General features: G+C 49.9%; 1 protein-coding gene across 2 annotated transcripts in view; it reads right to left on the bottom strand.

Moving 5' to 3' along the window:
• Positions 1–425: 425 nt before the first annotated feature.
• NECTIN2 (nectin cell adhesion molecule 2) overlaps positions 426–18753 on the bottom strand; it is a 95424-nt gene continuing 77096 nt past the window's right edge. Inside the window, exons 6-9 of one of the 2 annotated variants that reach the window (XM_083754000.1) lie at positions 9094–9238; positions 7641–7704; positions 5583–5687; positions 426–3250 (exon numbers count right to left, since the gene is read on the bottom strand). In XM_083754000.1, coding sequence (XP_083610126.1) covers positions 3047–3250; positions 5583–5687; positions 7641–7704; positions 9094–9238 — 518 coding nt within the window. In that variant the 3' untranslated portion in view covers positions 426–3046. The remainder of the gene's footprint in view (positions 3251–5582; positions 5688–7640; positions 7705–9093; positions 9239–18753) is intronic. The other variant, XM_083754002.1, reaches the window with a different exon arrangement.

The raw sequence follows: 18753 nt of genomic DNA, 5'->3' as shown, positions 1-18753 counted from the left end.
CCTCAAAGTCAGGCCAACGCCCAGAATGTTGATATATTCCATATATATATATATGGATATATATATATTGGGAGGAAGAAGCAATTTCTATCTCCATATATATATATATATATAGAGAGAGAGAGAGAGAGAGAGAGATAGAAATTGCTTCTTCCTCCGAATATATATATATTCATGGGAACTGTAGTTTACCCTGCACCGAGCTACAATTCCCAGCACCCTGAGCAAACTGCACTTCCCAAGAGTCTTTGTGAGGAAACTTCATGCTTTCTATGTATGTTGTGGGTGTGATCCAAGGCTCTTTATTTATCTAGGAGTCAAACCGGTGGACGTCTCCGAACCCTCCCCAGGACACCTAGCCCATGGCAAGATATCAAATCAGATACTGTTCGGGCCCTCCTCACCCATAAAGCATGATGATGTCATTACGAGGGTTTGAAAAACATTTATTTTTAAGAAACAACATCAGTAAAAAGTTTATTTAAAAAAGAAGAAAGTCCATCTGTGTTCCCACTGAGATCTGTCCATTCAGCGTCAAGCAAAGGCACGAAAAGGGCATTGAGGGGAAAAGGCATCTTGAGTTTCAATCATTCCTTCCCTCAGACCCTGAGATTCATGGCATTAGTGTTAAGATCAGTGAAGTCAAGAGGAACAGGTAGTAAAAAGCAATTGTAATCACAATAAAAAATCCTGCAGCGCCAATCTGTACCTGCGCCCAGGGGAAACAGCAGCAGTGGCAAAAAGGCAACAACTAAAAACAGCAAACCTACAAAACAACCCTTCACATTTTCAGATCAGGAGCCTGGAAATCCGGGTGGCTCCTGAGCTCTTGGGGAACAGATTCACAATTCAAGTAGCAACCGGAGCCTGAGCTATAGGAAAATCATGCCAGCGGGAGTTTGTGGCACCAACCTCCCCACTCAAAAGCGGAAACTCTGAAACACGGAAAGATCTCCGTGTATCCTCTTATGTGTGGGGCTGGGAGACAAGGGGACATCCAGGCATTGCCGGACTACAACTCCCATCACCACCCCTTAGCTCTAGCAATGCTGGTAGAAGCTGTTTGGAGGCCAACAGCAACTAAAGGTCCCTAAGTTCCCCACCAAACTTCTGGACAGTGACTAAATCTAGATGGGAGGTTGATTGACTGACTGACTGATTGCCAGATGTGCTGCAGACACCTGAAGGCTTCACAGCGACGTCGTACTGCAACAGTCCCTACCAGCCTAACTGGTCCTTGTTGGGGTAACAGATCAGGCACAGCACTCCAAACTTGGGCTTGTGGACAAAAGTGGCCTCTTGCCAGCAACACAGCAACAGTAACCTGCGCCTGGCAGCTTTTATAGGGAGCTGCCACACAACCTACTTTGCCCAACTGATGTGAAGATCCTTCCTTGCTGTTCTCCCTGCAGTCCCCTCCTTTGGCCAGAGCCGAGTGGGGCAGCACAAGCTGCCTTGCCACCCTTCAGGTTCCAGGATTTGGCATGGGGTCGAGTCCTGATGACGTGCCACAGACTCAACGAGAGATTGTTATGCACAGATACCTGCGCAAGTCCGTCCCGTTTCCAAACCCCTTGCTAAAAAGGCTGTCACAGCTCATATCCCTGGCCTAGTGCTAAATTGGCACCTTCAACATTGCAGTTGGGAGGTAGCCCAAGCAGGGATGTCCTAGCCCCTTTTTTAAAAGCACTCATTGAAGAGACCTGCCCAGCCACCCCTTGAAGACTGCCGCAGAAGGAGATGCCACTTGGCTTTCTGCAGGAAGGCTACGAGGCATATTCTGTTGCAGCCAAAACCTCCCGGGGTGTGTGCATATGGTTGTTTGGGAAAGAGAGTTCAGCTTTCAACAGCAAGAGACCCTATCTTTTGCACTCATTCACATGGGGAACCCCCAACTCCCTGGGGCTGGCAGTGTATTAGGGCAAGGAGGAAGCAATACTCTTGGGTGCTTGGTGGGAGACGCCATGCGCAGTTGGGAGCGCATGCCAAGATTGTTTCGAGGACACAGTGAGAAGCGGAGTACCCGCGACTAGTTGCCCACCCCGTGGCCAAGGCATCTAGCACGTCAAACCCCAAAGATGCTAACACTGTGGTGGTGGTTGCCAGGCACCTGGAAGGCATTTCTTGTGCCTTCTGGAAGGAGCCTAAACATTCACCAAGGCGTGATCATGTCATGTGAAGATAGTTCCAATCGTATCTCGGAGTCTGGTGTAGAGAGAAAAAGCTCTCGTCTAGTGTTGTTCCTGGATTGTTCCGTTCCAGAGTGCAGACGGAACTGCGCGACTGAATCTCCCCCACCCCGACACCCAGAGAAAACTAGATGCTGGGGGAGTCTAGCCAAGACTTCTTCCCAACATGCCCATTTTCTATGTGTAGGATTCTTTTTCCTTTTGGGGGTGGCGGGGAGCAATCGGGCAACCTCCATCTGCAATACAAAGTGGTACAGCCCAGGAATCATCGTTTTACCAGGTGCCAGGCATCCTTCAGGTAGGAGAGGTTAATACAGGGGCACCAAGAGAATGGGGGGTACCTAAGGAGGTATAAAATCCACCCCCCCAACTGGCTTTGGCAGGAGTCAATAGCTCCACGGGGGGAGAAGCTGCAAGAGGTACTTGGCCCCTGTATCCACGCATGGGAAGTGGTTCTGAGGACTCTGGATTCTACTGTAAACGTAGCATTTGTCCGACAGCCAGATGGCTCAGGGTCAGGGAAATTTGGCTCAGGAAGGCCCACTAGACTTTAGGGGAGGCTGGGAGGGTATAAGGCCCATTTCAAAAGACAAAAGATGAAGGCACTACGTGTGTTTGGCATGGTGGGACAGCTCTGGCCTTGCTGGAGAAGGAACAGAAGGAATGAGAAGGCCTGCTTGGTTGGAGCAGGACGTGCTCCTGCCCATCTAAGGCACACGAGAAACCCGGGATTTTCAAGGGATCCGCGCTGGGCATCTAACGGGATATAGCGTCCAAAGAAGCAGCATCTCTCCAGGACCAGCGCGAGATACAGCATCCTCATCTCCGGGCCTCAGGTGGAAATCCGGCCTCAGGGCTCAGACATACATAGCCCTGGACATGATAAAGGCCTTGTCGGTGGACATGGGAGCCATGGCAGCCTCTTCCTCCGTGGCTGCGAAGGAGAGCGCGTCATAAATGGGGTTGATCTGGTCCAGATATTCGTCCTCCATGCTGGGGCCAGCGTCTGCCGCCGCCTCTCGCTCTTCCAGCGTCGGCAGCTCGTGGTATCGCGGGGCCTCCTGCAGAGGGAAGGAATGGATTGGTGGTTTGGAGGGAGGGATATTTACTTAACTGCTGTCCCTCCGCCACATCCCTTGTTGCATCCTGCATCCCACCGTGTTTACACTGAGGTGGGTGGGAGGTTGTGATGGTGGACCCGGGTTCCTGAATTCGGTTCCCAGAGCTGGAGGCTTGGCTTGGAGATGGGAGCAGCCATATCTGGACTGAAGTGGAGACCATGCTGCTCTGATGACCAAGCCAGGGCCTGATGACTATGTCATGGCTTCCCCCATGGAATTCTGGGAGCTGTAGTTCGCTAAGGGTGCTGAGCGTTGCTAGGAGACCCCCTATTCCCCTCCCAGAGCTGCAGTTCCCAGGGTGATTTGGCAATCAATCACTCTGGGAAGTGCCTATATGTGATGGGAAAAGAGGTCTCCTAACTTCTCTCAGCACCCTTAACAAACTACAGCTCCCAGAATTCTTTGGGGGGCGCCATGACAGTTTAAAGTGGTATCATAGCTCTTTAAATGTATGGTGTGATGGTAGCCAGGCCAGGCCAACCCAGAGGCATCATCCTGGCTGCCAGTCTCAGGGGTCAACATTGTATGCTCTCTCTGTGCTGAGCTCAGCTAACTTGGCCAGGCCCAAGCCCCAGACTAGTAGGGCCCTTGCTAAAGCTGTGGGGGCTGGATAAACCCCCCCCCCCTAAGGAGCCGTGCCACAAGGGACTTGTGTCCCAGACTATGTGGCACCTATTTCTTGTTTTTTCTTGTATTCAGGGCTTGCCCAAGACATTTTGCCGCCTGAGGCAGAGCAACAAATGCTGCCCCTCCCTCACAAGTCAAGGCCTCCAAAGCTCACCAAGATATTTTGGGACTTAATACAATAATAAAACAAATAACAGTTAATGGCCCCTTCAAAGCACCACAATTCAGCTGTCTGAAGTGGACATTTGACATTGCCCAATGGTTGGGCTGGCCCTCGGTGTTGCCTGTTGGTGTGCACAGAATTAGTCTATTGATTCTGAAGGTAAAGTAAAGGTACCCCTGACAGTTAGGTCCAGCCGCGGACAACTCTGGGGTTGCGGTGCTCATCTCGCTCCATAGGGTGAGGGAGCTGGCGTTTGTCCACAGACAGCTTCCGGGTCATGTGGCCAGCATGACTAAGCCACTTCTGGCAAATCAGAGCAGTGCACGGAAACACTATTTACCTTCCTGCCTATGTATCTACTTGCACTTTGACATGCTTTTGAACTGCTAGGTGGGCAGGAGCTGGGACCAAACAACGGGAGCTCACCCCGTTGCGGGGATTCAAACCGCCGACCTTCTGATCAGCAAGCCCTAGGCTCTGTGGTTTAGATCCCAGCACCACCCAAGTCCCCCTTGATTCTAAAGAGTACCTGGCAAACAAACATATCTGCAGCTCACCCAATTGTGTTGGAAAGACAGGTCACTGTTTGTGGGAACAGCTAGTTTGAAGGGCAGATGTGTTTTAACCAGCACTATGAAGCACTGTGCAATCCAAGAGGCAAACGCCAGACTCCTAAGCAATGCTGCTGAGAATCCAGAAGCACAACCTCAGATTATAGGCAGTGTAACGCTTTTGTGTCTGCAAAAGTGTGTAGCAAAGGAGGGGTGCTGAAGCAGCCTCCTGCCCTCTGCTCCCTACTCATCTTGCTTGGTCCCCCTTTCTATATTGTAGAAAACTCACCAAGCCTTGCTCACAAGTTTGCAAATTAATTGCTACGTTTTGCAGCCATAAGGACTAGAAACTCTGAGGATTTTAAAAACAAAAAGGAAGCCATGAGTCTCAGGATTCTCTGGTGTGCACTCAACAACCAAATCCCACGCTCTGAGAGGCGCGTTTGCAGATGGGCAGGATACATCCTGGGAGTTGTGTGTGTTTGTTATACTGATCTTCCTCATGGGGCCCTGGGGTCAGCATGGGCTATGTTATGTACTGAAGTTCTCACCCTGGGCCAGCAGGAGGATACTGTAGATAGTTATGCAAATAAGGGATCGAAAGTGACGTTCAGTGATTGGATAGTTTTAGAAAATTGTTACAGTTACGTTGTACTGGAGCTCTATATAAGCAGGCAGACTGAACCCCTCAGTTCAGTTCTGTTCTGGCCTGTGAATAAACAAGAGCTGTTTGAAGAATCGCTGTGTCGTCTGATATGTTCACCCACAACTTAACAGGCTAGGTTTTCTCTCCAAGGGAAACCCGAGAAGCTGAATCTCAGGGTGTCAGAGCGGATCCCGTTTCAGAGGGCTCAGTCTCCTTGATTGCACCCCTTGTGCTCAACGCGGGCCCTTCCCTAGAGAAAACTCCTTGGCATGGGCTCCCCCTCACCTCCATTGCGGTGGCAGCGACCCCGCCAAAGAGATCGTCTGTGGTGCTGGGTTCATAAAAGGGTGCTTTGAGCGGGATACTCTCAGCCTCACTGGGAGTGGGAACCTGGAATAAACCAGAGATGTGGGGTGAAGACGGGAGGGGGCAGCCTGAACTGCCGGAGGAAGCCAAGAGAGAGAAGAAGCTCCCTTCCCAGAGTCAGAATAAATTCCAGGATACTCTCAGCCAGAGAGGGAGAGAGCCGCCAGCACACCCAGAATTGCAGATACAGATAGGTAGCCGTGTTGGTCTGCCATAGTCAAAACAAAAAATTCCTTCCAGTAGCACCTTAAAGACCAACTAAGTTAGTTCTAGGTATGAGCTTCCTGTAAGGTATGAGCTTCCTGTAAGACCTATTGCAGTCGTTAAGAGTCGTCAACAGGCTCATCACAGCTATCTGCCAATCACCCATTCCCACCACCCTTCTGAGTAATACCCCTCCCCACCTTCTCACTATATAGAAGGGTCTGGTGACTTCTGTTTCAGTGTATCTGAAGAAGTGTGCATGCACACGAAAGCTCATACCTAGAGCTAACTTAGTTGGTCTTTAAGGTGCTACTGGAAAGAATTGCAGATAGTTCCTTCCCCATCTATCCCTGGTCGCCTTTGCCTGTCTGAAGGGCTTCTTAAGACTCAGCCAGCCACCTCCTAATCAGCTGCAGGAAGAAACTGCTGCAAGCAACCCTGCCCAAAAGCTTCACCAAAGCCTCCGGCGTCTCTTCGTCCTCAGCCAGCCATGGCAGGGCCATGCGTATCCTGCCATTTCATGCAAGCACCGCACAGATTTCTGCTCTGGGAGCCAACGTTCATTGGAGACTCCCAGCGTTCTGGTTTTTATTTCCTAAAAAGCAAGTTGCTAGGCCTTATGGTTTGCAAAGAGAGCTTTGCCCGAGAGTGGGCAATGCCTGCTGAAATCACAGCCTAAGAAGCCCTGCTGGGTTAGGTCAGAGGCCCACTGAATCCAGCATCCTGTTCCCACCGTGGCCAGTCAGGTGAGAAGCCCAGAAGCAGGATCTGAGCACAAGAGCAGCCAGAGGGAGTAAATAAGGCTTCCAGCGACAGAGAGAACATGCATTGCCCCACTGAGCTCTTGGCCTGGCCCCAGGAAGAGCAGAAACAGAAGGGAATAAGCAAAAAGCAACAGATATTGCACACACTTCAACAGTGAACAGGTACATTAAAACCCAGCTTTTCTCACTTCAAGGATTATTATTATTATTCTAACCCAGTCAGATGGGAGATGACGATGATGATTAACAGCACCCTCTTTCAGCACAGAGTACAAACAGCCCTGGAAATTTGTAGGCTGATGATTGCTAAGCATGCGAGGGACGGGTTTTGCCTGCGCAGGGGTGGCTTGGCCAGCGCCAAGGACGCCATTGCCAAGTAGCTGCTGCTGAGCCCTGCAAAGTCTGCTCCCTCCATTCTCTGGCCATTTCTCACCACACCTGGGAGGGACAAGCTACAAAGGCAGCTTCTGTGGCTCAGGATGCCTAGAGGCCATCGAGGTAGGTAGGACATCGTTTTGGGCAGTCTTCAACAACTGGGCACCCTCCAGAGGTTCTGTGCTGCAATTCTCATCAGTCCCAGGCAGCACACCCCCTTCGCCCAGAAGCTCTTTGGGGGCAGGAGGGGGGGTCTATGTTGGGCCAGCCAGTGTCTATTAGCCTAAAGTACCTCATGCAGTTGGCAGGTAGGGCTGGGGGTGGAGAAGGACCATTTGTAGATACAGGGAAATGTGAGCCACCATTAACACCAGGGTCAAATAGACAGAGCCTTCCTTGCCCAATGGCACCCAGTGAGTTTTACGGCTGAGCTGGGGAGGATTTGAATCCATCTCCCTTTGGTACAGGTCCTACCCGGGCCCCAGCTCTACCCTAGAAGTTATCACCTGGGATCTGCAATTCGCATGGGGACACTGTTATAATTTTGTCCCCCCAAAAACCAGTCCAAGAGACTGAAAAAATAACCCCGTGTGTCAGGAGCATATCCTGGCTACTTCAAGCCACAGATACTTACCGGTTCTGTTTCGTCAGACAACTGGCAGGGTGGGGGCGGCTTGTAAGCAGGAGGTCCTTCCTGGCTGCAAAGACGGGAGGAAGGAAGACAGGTGAGGATGTAAGCTGCCAAACCACTGACTACCAGGGCTGGCTGGCTGGAGATAATGTGCTTTAATGTGCTTTAGGTGGGTCAAGGGAGCCATGGACTCAGAAAGGTTGAATATCACTGCTCTAGGTAGTGAGTGTTAATCTGAGTTCACATTTGCACCCCAAGGGGTAAAGAGATGCCAGCGAAAAGGGCCACCGACTCAAAAGATGGTAGGCCAGATTTAAAAGGTTTGTTGACACCCAGTCTCTGGTCTTCCAGATGTTGCTGACTTGCATCTCCCAAAAAAGCCCACTCAGCGCTGGACAATGGTCAATGGCTGGTGGCAGCTGAAGTCCAACAACATCTGGCAGGCCAGAGAGCCCCTGCGATAGAGAATCAAAATGGTAGGCCTATTATAAAGGAATAGCAAAGGACCTAGGCAAACAATGCAGAGGGAAAAGTGCAGAAATAATTGCATCCATTGCCAACCTGGTGGCTTCCAGATTTTTTTTTCCAAATGCTTTTTATTGATTTTCACCGGGTGATATTGTAGCTATCCCGTAAACACATATTTTATATTATCATATGGTTTTAGTCTCCACCCATTCTGTTTTCACTAAAATATCTTCATAGGTTACTCTCTCCCTCCATGTTTATTTTTTTTATTGTCAACACCTCTATCGGAGATGGTGATGGCTTCCAGATGTTTTGACCACAAAACATCTGGAAGCCACCAAGTTGGCAAAGGCTGAGCCTATCCCCTAGAAATTTGGGTCACTGTTCCTGCATTGTAGACCCACCATATTGATTCTCTGTTGGGGCCTCACTGCGAGAAGCCAAGTTACAGGGAACCAGGCAGAGGGCCTTCTCAGTGTTGGCGCCTGCCCTGTGGAATGCCCTCCCATTAGATGTCAAAGAGAACAACAACCACCAAACTTTTAGAAGACATCTGAAGGCAGCCCTGTTTAGGGAAGCTTTTAATGTTTGATGGATTACTGTATTTTAATATTTTGTAGGAAAGCTGCCCAGAGTGGCCAGGGAAGCCCAGCCAGATGGGCGGGGTAGGTATGTATGTAAGTATGTCTATGTATGTACGTATGTCTAAATAAATACAGTAAATAAATAAATAAATAAATAAATAAATAAATAAATAAATAAATGTTGTTATTAATGAACTAAACCATTTTCATTTGTTTCAGAGTTGTGCGAGCCTGTGGTGTTAGTCGCCAGTGTCACTTCACCTGCCCAATCTGAACCCAGACCAACCGTGGCAGGAGGATGAGGAGGTTATCCCTTTCTTGCCGTGCCCCATTGCCCATCTCCCAGGCCCCCTGCACTCTATCTGGATCCTGGCCCTCAGCCCCGAGCAAACTGAGCCACTCACTCGTCCTCCTCGCGATCCATCCGGTTCTTCTGCTGCTGGCGGCAGATCAGGATGCCGGTGGCCACCACGGCCACGGCCACGATGGCCGCAATGAGGCCACCAATGATCCCCCCTGTGGTGCCTGCCCCTTCCATGTTGGGCTTATCTGGACAAAAGAAAGAAAGAAAGAAAGAAAGAAAGAAAGAAAGAAAGAAAGAAAGAAAGAAAGAAAGAAACGCTGTGAATCAGAGGCCCATGTGAACATGTGTTGCACATCAGGCTGCTTCAGTAGGGGGGGAGTTTCGATCCTGTAGGTGTTGTTGGGTGGCATGGCCAAGACCAGGGGTGATGTCTGGAGCCAGAGTCAGGCGTATGTCAGGAAAAAAAATACCCAGTGTCATTGAAGTTAACTCCTTGTTCAAAGAAACCAAAACAGTGCAGGGTCATGTTGTGTGGATGCCTGATGATCGTCTCCCAAAGCAACTACTCTACTCCAAACTTAAAAATGGAAAGCATAATGCTGCAGAACAACAAAAGAGGTTCAAAAACTCTCTCAAGGCAAATCTAAAAAAAAAAGTAGGATAAACACCGACAACTGGGAAACACTGGCCTGCGAGTGCTCCAGTTGGAGAACAGCCTTTACCAAAGGTGTCGTGGGTTTTGAAGACACTCGAACTCAGGACGAAAGGGAGAAACGAGCTAAGGGGAAGGCACGCTTGGCAAATCCACACTGTGATCAACTTCCGCCCGGAAACCTATGTCCCCACTGTTGAAGGACGTGTGGATCCAGAATTGGCCTCCACAGTCACTTACGGACTCACTGTTTTAACTGTGTTTATGGAAGACAATCTTACTAGGTTACGAGAGATCACCAAAGAAGAAGAAGAAGAATGATCCCAGCAACTCTTCCCAGTAGGTCTTGCCCCAATGAGGCAGCTCTGAGGACTAAAGGTTCCCACCTTCCCACTCCTCTCCAAGGCTCCTTTCCCTGGTTCCTTCCCCAACAGCCTAAGGCTCCATCGTCTTGTCTCTCTTTGCTCTGCCCTCTTCTTTTCTCTGCATGTTCTGGGAGATCAGGCGGGAGGGGAGCTGGCTGAAGCAGGACAGAGGGACTCCCTGGATTCTCCAGCAGCCAGCCTCATCTCTGTCTCTTGGCCCTCTTCCTCTCCTGCCTCTGATTCTGCACTGCTCTCTGCCCCAGTCTCTTCCTGCTCACCAAACCCTGTTGCCTCTTCAGCTTCGGACAGCTCCTCCTCCCAGTCTGCACCCTTTGACCAGACACTGCCACCCCGCCTTCAATAACTGGCTCTGGGTCTTCTTCCCCTGGGGGTTCCCCAGCTGGTGCCCCCCCCACTCATCTACATCCAGCCATGACAGGTAAAGGAAGTTGTAGTTCCGCAAAATGTGGCAGGCTACAAGTTCCCCATTTCTGACGTACGCAAGACATCAAAACCCTCCTCAAACATTCAGAAAACCCACTGCTGTGGCACCCAGGAGCAGAGAAGCTATAGCTCTCCAAATTCCGTCAGGCCACCGGTCTGATCCAGCAGGGATCTTCTCATGTTCTCAGGAATGATGGGAGTTGTAGTCCAACAACATCAAGAGGGCTGCAGCTTCCCCCCTCCTGGGCTCCTTCCCAGGTCAAAGGATAAGTCTGCGTGGAGCTGGCACCAAAAGGCAATTTTAAAAGCAGGCCTGAGAGTGATGGCCACACAACTGTCATCTGTACCTGGAGTCACCCAATTCCACCAAGCTGATCTCACAGGTGAAAATCATTCTTTAAAAAAATAAATCCTGCACCAAGGTAATCCAAACTGTGCAACAGGTAAAGGCGAATTCAGCTACCTGTATAACTTACGCAAAAAAAGGAGAGAGAGCGCGTTTGCATGGTTTTCTTTTTTTATTATTCAAAATTAAAACAAGACATATTATCCAAAAACATATCATTCTTGTTTTCCCGCCCCCCATTTTTCCTCCCTCTCCCCTCCCACAGAGAACCCACCCCACCCCCCGACTTCCCTCAGTTCCAGTCTTTGGTTTCTCTGAGACTGCTGTTTTCTGCATGTTACAAAGTTGTATAGATGCTCAAACTATTTAGCCCAGTTCGCTTTGTTGCGTCTTCAGATACTTTGTAAAGGGTTCCCATTCATCCTTAAAGTGCTACCAGAACTCTCGCGGCCTTTGTTGCATACATGAAGATGTTTTTCAGCTTTTTTGGCAGGTCTTTCCCTACAATCCCCAACAAAAATGCCTCGGTTTTTTTAAACAAATGTTAAATGGAACATTTTCTTCAAGCATGGTTTTCTTTCCTTTTCACAATTTCATACAAACATGGGGGTGAGGCAAGGCCTCTGGTTATTGGAAGTCTCTTTCAGCAACTGCTGCTCTGAGATTTCAGCCGGCCAAGTGGGGCTCACCTGTTTCCAAGCCTCCCCTCTGAACAACTGTGGCTAGAAAAGGAACTCTGAGGTTTTCAGAGGGCTGGGTTTGGCAGACACACAGCTCAAGCCTGTTTGGGTGTGAACGGACACAATGGTTTTCTACTTCCACTACAGGGAGCAAATCTACTCAACAAATGCCAGGATGAATGTGTGGTCTCCAATTACTGATGCTGCAAATGGTCACCGTGCTGCTGATTTTGCACAGGTTTTAAGCCATAATTTAGTTCCTGGCCTGTAATTTTTTCATTTAATGGCATTTCATAACCCTCTCATCATTCCTGGCCATGGGCTACGCTAAACTGAGCCTGCGAGGAAGCTGGAGCTCTGCAACATCTGGAAAGCCAGAGGATCCCCACCTCTGCCCTTGTGCCTATACAGTGGTACCTCGGGTTACATACGCTTCAGGTTACACACACTTCAGGTTACATACGCTTCAGGTTACAGACTCCGCTAACCCAGAAATAGTACCTCGAGTTAAGAACTTTGCTTCAGAATGAGAACAGAAATCGTGTGGCAGCAGCAGGAGGCCCCATTAGCTAAAGTGGTGCTTCAGGTTAAGAACAGGCCTCCAGAACGAAGTTCTTAACCCAAGGTACTACTGTATATATTCCTCTCATCCAAAGATAACAATTCATGCAATACAGTCAAACCTCGGGATGCATACACTTCAGGTTGAGCATTTCCGGGTTGCATTCTGCGGCGACCCAGAAGTAACGGAATGCGCTCAAAATGACGTCACACGCATGCGCGGAAGCAGCAAAACGCAACACGCAGATGCGCAGCCACGTGTTACGTTTGCTTCAGGATACGAACGGGGCTCCGGAACAGATCCCGTTCGCATCCAGAGGTACCACTGTAGACGATGTGCATTCTAGTCCGCAAAGCACCATGCCCCAATACATGTCTAAATCTTTAAGGTGCCGCAAGACCCGTTATTGTTTCTGCTGAATTGTGATTGTAGAATCGTAGAGTTGGAAGAAAGCATGAGAGTCATTTGGTCCAACCCTCTGCAGTGCAGGGATCTTTCTGGCCAACGTGGGCCTTGAACATGCAGCCCTGAGATTAAGAGTCTCATGGCTCTTATAAACACACAGCTTATAAACACACATCTCATAGAGGAGAGGGCTCTCAGTGGCTGCCGGCCACAATGGCTGTGCTCTGCTTCCATAGCCAGAGGAACCAAAGCTTCCGAATACCAGTGGAAATTGCAGGAGGGAAGTGTCTCTCTTGGGCTCAGGTCAAGCTTGCAGATTTCCCTGGGTGATCCCACGTGAAAATAGGATGCTGGATTATATGGGCTGCAGGCCTGATCCATCAGGCTCTTCTTATGTTTTCGTGTAAACCCAGAACAAGGCTTTTACTGGCCGGGATTCTACATCGTGTTTATTATTATTATTATTTCTCTTACTCTCCAATCTTCAACCACTAGGTGGCACCTTAATTCTACGCTGCAGATTAGCAATTGCAGGGGGTTTGTACTGGCAGATAGGAAGGTTGAATGGACTGTGATTCACACCACAGAGGGAAAGCAAGCAGCCCCTGGTGCCCCCACCGCACCCATCCTGCTGCAGCTTCAGGGAATGGACTTTTGGGGAAGGATGAGGGCAAAGCATTCTTCCAAGTTGGAATTCCTGGCCATGGGAAAAGAGCAGGGAGGGAACAGATAAGAGGCTCCCCCATGACCCAAGTCTAGTTCTAGGGCTGGCAATCTATTGATTAGAGAGGGCTGCACTGTTATTTATTAGTCTATTACTTATTAGATTTATGCACCGTCCTCACTGCAAGATCTCAGGGCGGCTCACGAGATAAAATGCCAAGTAAAAGCACAAACAAAACAACTAAAGCTAAAACGTTCAAACTGACGTCATCCACCGCACAGCTGCCCTGTGCAAAATCAGGCACAGGAGAATCTCAGCTATCATAGTTTTCAACAAATATATATCTGCCACTCCCGTCCTGAATTGTTTGCGACACAACAAATGGCTGCAAGCAAGCAATATTTATCCGCCAAGTTTCTAGCCCTGAACACTCGGAAGCGTAGGGGTGAACCGCCGCCGAAATCTCGGAAGGCGCAGATCAGGATTCCCGCTAGCCAGGTTGCCTTCCTTTTGCCGCGGTTAGCAAGGAGCGATATAAATTATGCAAAATAGAGATGTATGGAGGCGAATGAGCTCAGCGTGCATAATTCATACGGCCTGTAATGCGCAGCTTTTCTTCGGCACACAATTGATGTTTTAAGCATAAGGGTGAAGGCAGCCCTGAGAGGGGATGAATGCCGGGATTTTGCCTTTCATCTCTCCTCAGCACTTTGAAGAGAGCGATGGCTACAGTGTGTGAGTGTGAGTCTCTCTCTCTCTCTCTGTGTGTGTGCGCGCGCGCAGAGGTGCATGGGAAGTTTCTGGGTTACAAGCCCCTGTTATGAAAAAAAATAAAGAATGAGGTCCAGCGGTTAAGCTAAGGTCACTGACCTTTTTGGCCAGTAGGCACGTTTACGATTTCAAGAGAGTGTTCAAACAACCCTTTGAGTTGTTCTCCCACCCGCCCAACCGCACATGCGTACACAAACAGACTTGGCTTTTCTACAGAGTCTGGGTAAAAAGCATGCCCTCCAACTTTTCTCCGATGAAAATAGGGGTGTCCATGCCTGTGGCGTTGTGGGTTAAACCACAGAGCCTAGGGCTTGCCAATCAGAAGGTTGGCGGTTCAAATCCCTGCAACTGGGTGAGCTCCCATTGCTCGGTCCCAGCTCCTGCCAATCTAGCAGTTCAAAAGCACCTCAAGGTGCAAGTAGATAAATAGGTACCGCTCCGGTGGGAAGGTATACGGCGTTTCCGTGCGCTGCTCTGGTTCGCCAGAAGCGGCTTAGTCATGCTGGCCACATGACCTGGAAGCTGTATGCCGGCTCCCGCGACCAATAAAGCGAGATGAGCGCCGCAACCCCAGAGTTGGCCATGAATGGACCTAATAGCCAGGGGTCCCTTTAACTTTACCTTTATGCATGAAAGCATGGACAGTCACTGCCAGTCAGGGCAGGCAATACTGACTGAGATGGGTAAAAAAAGTAAAGGACCCCTGGACGGTTAAGTCCAGTCAAAGGCGACTATGGGGTTGTGGCGCTCATCTCGCTTTCAGGCTGAAGGAACCGGCGTTTGTCCACAGACAGCATTTCCGGGTCATGTGGCCAGCAGGACTAAATCGCTTCTGGCACAACTGAACACTGTGATGGAAGCCAGAGCACACGGAAATGCCGTTTACCTTCCTGCCGCAGTGGTACCTATTTATCTACTTGCACTGGCATGTTTTCAGACTGCTAGGTTGGCAGGAGCAGGGACATAGCAACGGGAGCTCACCCCATCTTGGAGATTCGAACCACGACCTTCCGATCAGCAAGTCCAAGAGGCTCGGTGGTTTAGACCGCAGCGCCACCCGCGTCTGAGATGGGGCATTGGCCTGAGTCACCATAGGTTATGTTCTTATGCGTTGGGTCTCTGCGACTGCATCTTTTTACTGGCCTGCCAGGGAGAAATGAAGCAAATGAAGGCATGTGTGTGTGTTTGTGTGTGCTTGCATCACATTTCCTTGCCAGGCAAAGCGCCCACTGCTCCATTTCCTCCTGCTTAAGAAGGCAACAACCCCTGTCGTTCGTCACTGCCGTCAAACGCTCTGGGGCTTTTCATGGCACAGGGCATCCCGGCTCTGCCCATCACATGCCAGAAGTTTGTGCAAGGCCCATCAGGAAAGGAAAGGAAACACACATACACACCCTCAACCCACAGAGAAAGTGTGCTCCTCTCCCCTCCCTTGCAGTGGAAACTTCAACAGGACTAGAACCTTTGTCCTGGCTACCTGGAGCTCAATTTTTATGTATGTTTCTCTCTTTTTGGGTCAGACTTCGTGCATTTTCTCACTGGGCGGCCTTGCACAAAATCGGCGTCGGCTCCCTTCTGCATTATGGGGATAATTACTACTACTTCACAGAACTGTTAGAATCATGTACATAGGGATAATGAGACAACGCATGAGGAGCACTTTTAAATGAAATTAGAGTCGACAGCAGGCTTAAAAAAAAAAAAAAAGCCCTGATCCATCTTGCTGCTGTGCCTTTAATAGCATCCCAAAGTGCAGAAACCTGAAAGCAAAGCTTTTCACGGCAGGACGATCAGCAGAATCACTTCAAAAGCCAGCAGATCAAGTGGCACTCACAGGCGCAGGAGCAGAGGCAAGGGGGGAAAGTTGGCAATCTTCAGCACTAATTAAAGGAGGGGTGAGGAACCTTCGGTGTATTGGTGAAATAAGGCCCTACAAACCTCTCCGCTTGGCTCTCAAAATACAGTGGTACCTCGGGTTAAGAACGTAATTCGTTCTGGAGGTCCGTTCTTAACCTGAAACTGTTCTTAACCTGAGTTACCACTTTAGCTAATGGGGCCTCCTGCTGCTGCCACGCGATTTCTGTTCTCATCCTGAAGCAAAGTTCTTAACCCGAGGTACTATTTCTGGGTTAGCGGAGTCTGTAACCTGAAGCATCTGTAACCCGAGGTACCACTGTACTCCCTAGGCCAGGCATGTCCAAAGTCCGATTTGGGGGCCTAATCCAGCCCCCATGGCAGTATCTGTCCTGGGGTAAAATCCTAAAAAAAAGCACAACAACCTTGGTCGGCCCTCACGCATGTTTACTTCATCAAATCTGGCCCTCTTTGAAAAAAGTTTGGGCATCCCCAAGCCAAACTCCTCAGCGCCCTGCCCCACATTTCCCTCCAGTGCTTTTCTCTGCTTGGGATGTATAGAATCACAGAATCGTAGAATTGGAGAGTTGGAAGGGCCCCTGAGGGTCATCTAGTCCAACCCCCTGCAATGCAGGAATGTGCAGCTGTCCCGTGTGGGGATCGAACCTGCAGCCTTGGCATTATTAGAGTTATTAGCGCCATGCTCTAACCAACTGAGCTATCCAAGTATCTTTGGATGGCGATAAATACGCTTCATTGCCTGGGTGGAGAGAGGAATGCACTGTTGCATGCAGAAACCTCTTGTCTTCAGGTCAAGACTCTTCTGTCTGGCTTCCTTCAGAAGGAAGGGTAGGATATAAATGGACGAAATAGCAATGATAATCTTCTGGAATGTGGCCCCCAGGAGGCTAATGTGGTCCTCAGGCAGAAAAGGCTTCCCCACCCTTGATACTGTATATTATTGTTGTTATTATATATTTATTTCTACCCCGCCATTTTCCCTGCCAGGAACATAAGGCAGCTTGCAGATTTAAAAAAAAAAATCTCATTCCTTCTAGACCTGGGCTGGGGAACCTTTGCCCTTCCAGGCACTGCTGGACTCCAACTCCCATCAGCTCCCACCGACAGCTGAGGCTTATGGGAGTTGTAGTTCCGCAACAGCTGGAGAGTCGCAGGCTTCTCTGCCCCCGCCGTCCCAGATCCAGGGCAACTGCGGCCAACTCCTTCCTTCCCAGCCAAGGCCATCTGTCGCCTTCCCTTCGTGTCGGGAGGCAAAAGCACCAGAGGTGCGAGATTGAGAGGTGAGAGGCAGACCTCCGCGTGCCATCTTTTGGCTGCCAGCTTGGCGTGTTCATCCACTAACTGATCCCCTCCTCGGCTCTCCTGGGAGGACCCAGAATTACCCACAGCCCCATCCATTATGCATGGGCCAGCTTGGAGCAAGTGGCGGCGCGTGGATTTCTCTCGCGGCGGCTCGAAATTACTATTTTCAAGCCGAGGAGCAGGTTTCCAAAGGAATCCTTGCGACGCCGGCCCTGCTGCCAAGGAGCTGGGCGCAGCCAAGGATGCCCAAATCCAGGAGGGGAAGGAGAGAATCTGCAACTTCCTGGTGCGGGTACAAAGAGGAGGAAGCGAGGCTGCAAGATCTGGGTTGCCCTCCCTCCCTTGGAGCAGGCTTGGTCAACCTGGCGCCCTGCTGATGTTTTGGAGGGCAGCTTCGAAACATCTGGGGGGCACTGGGTTCTCCAAGGCTGTGTTGTAAGAGCATGGGGAGGAAGCGAGAAAACGAAGGAGAGAGAAGACGTGGGAAGATGGTGAAAAGGAGGAAATGTTTTCTCTTACTCGGGGAGGCTTAAAGGATTAGACTGTTCCGAGCTTAGAAATGCCTCTGACTGCGGGGGAATATGACAGCCACACATCCGGAATATGAAATCAGAGGATCACAAAAAGCAGGGAGAGAGAGAAGATGCAATTTGATCAAGCCCACTCATCCACTCCCACCCAGCCGAAAGAATCTGGCACAGACGTCTTGGCCACAGCCCGGCTGTGCAGTGATAACAACAACAACAATTTATTATTTACACCCCGTCCATCTGGCTGGGTTTCCCCACTCACTCTGGGCGGCTTCCAACAAAATATTAAAAATACAATAAAACATCAGACATTAAAAACTTCCCCAAACAGGACTGCCTTTGGATGTCTTCTAAAAGTCTGATACAGTGGTACCTCTGGTTGTGAACAGGATCCGTTCCGGAGCCCCATTCACAACATGAGCAGAACGCAACCCACGTCTCCACGTGCGCGGGTTGCGATTCGCCGCTTCTGCGCATGCGTGTGATGTCATTTTGAGCGTCTGCACATGCGCGAGCGGTGAAACCCTGAAATAACCCTTTCCAGTACAGTGGTAGCTCAGGTTACAGACGCTTCAGGTTACAGACAGTTCAGGTTACAGACTCCGTTAACCCAGAAATAGTACCTCGGATTAAGAACTTTGCTTCAGGATGAGAACAGAAATCGTGCGGCGTCAGCGGGAGGCCCCATTAGCTAAAGTGGTACCTCAGGTTAACAACACTTTCAGGTTAAGAAATTTTAGTGAACAACTGTGCAGTCATCTTTTTAACCCTTTCTCCTCATCATCACTCATCGTTTTTCAGAGAGTGCCCCGCCTATCTGACTGGCATCGCAAGGCACTATTAAAAGAGGAAGAGCTGAGTTGGTTACGCAAGCTGTCGCTCTTGAGGTAGGCATGGCACGCTATTTCACCATCGTTTTCTGCCGGGCGATTCCCCTCGGTGTCCCAGTCTGAAAAATGGGTCTGTGTCGCGGCGCTCGGTCAGCACAAAACCCTGGGACACTGGGCGTGCCCAAGTCATGCTGAGCACCTGTCAGGTATAAATCTGATGCCTGTGGGAAACCTGCTAGCAGGACAACTCATCCCACCCTGCCGTTTCCAGTAACTGCTTCCAGCTGTGGAGGCAGAGCATGGCTAGCAGCCACTGATGGTCTTATCCTGCACA

This window comes from Podarcis gaigeae (assembly GCF_964106915.1).
Source record: "Podarcis gaigeae genome assembly, chromosome: 8".
NCBI classification, from domain to species: domain Eukaryota; kingdom Metazoa; phylum Chordata; class Lepidosauria; order Squamata; family Lacertidae; genus Podarcis; species Podarcis gaigeae.
This window is presented reverse-complemented; position numbering and strand designations above follow the sequence as displayed.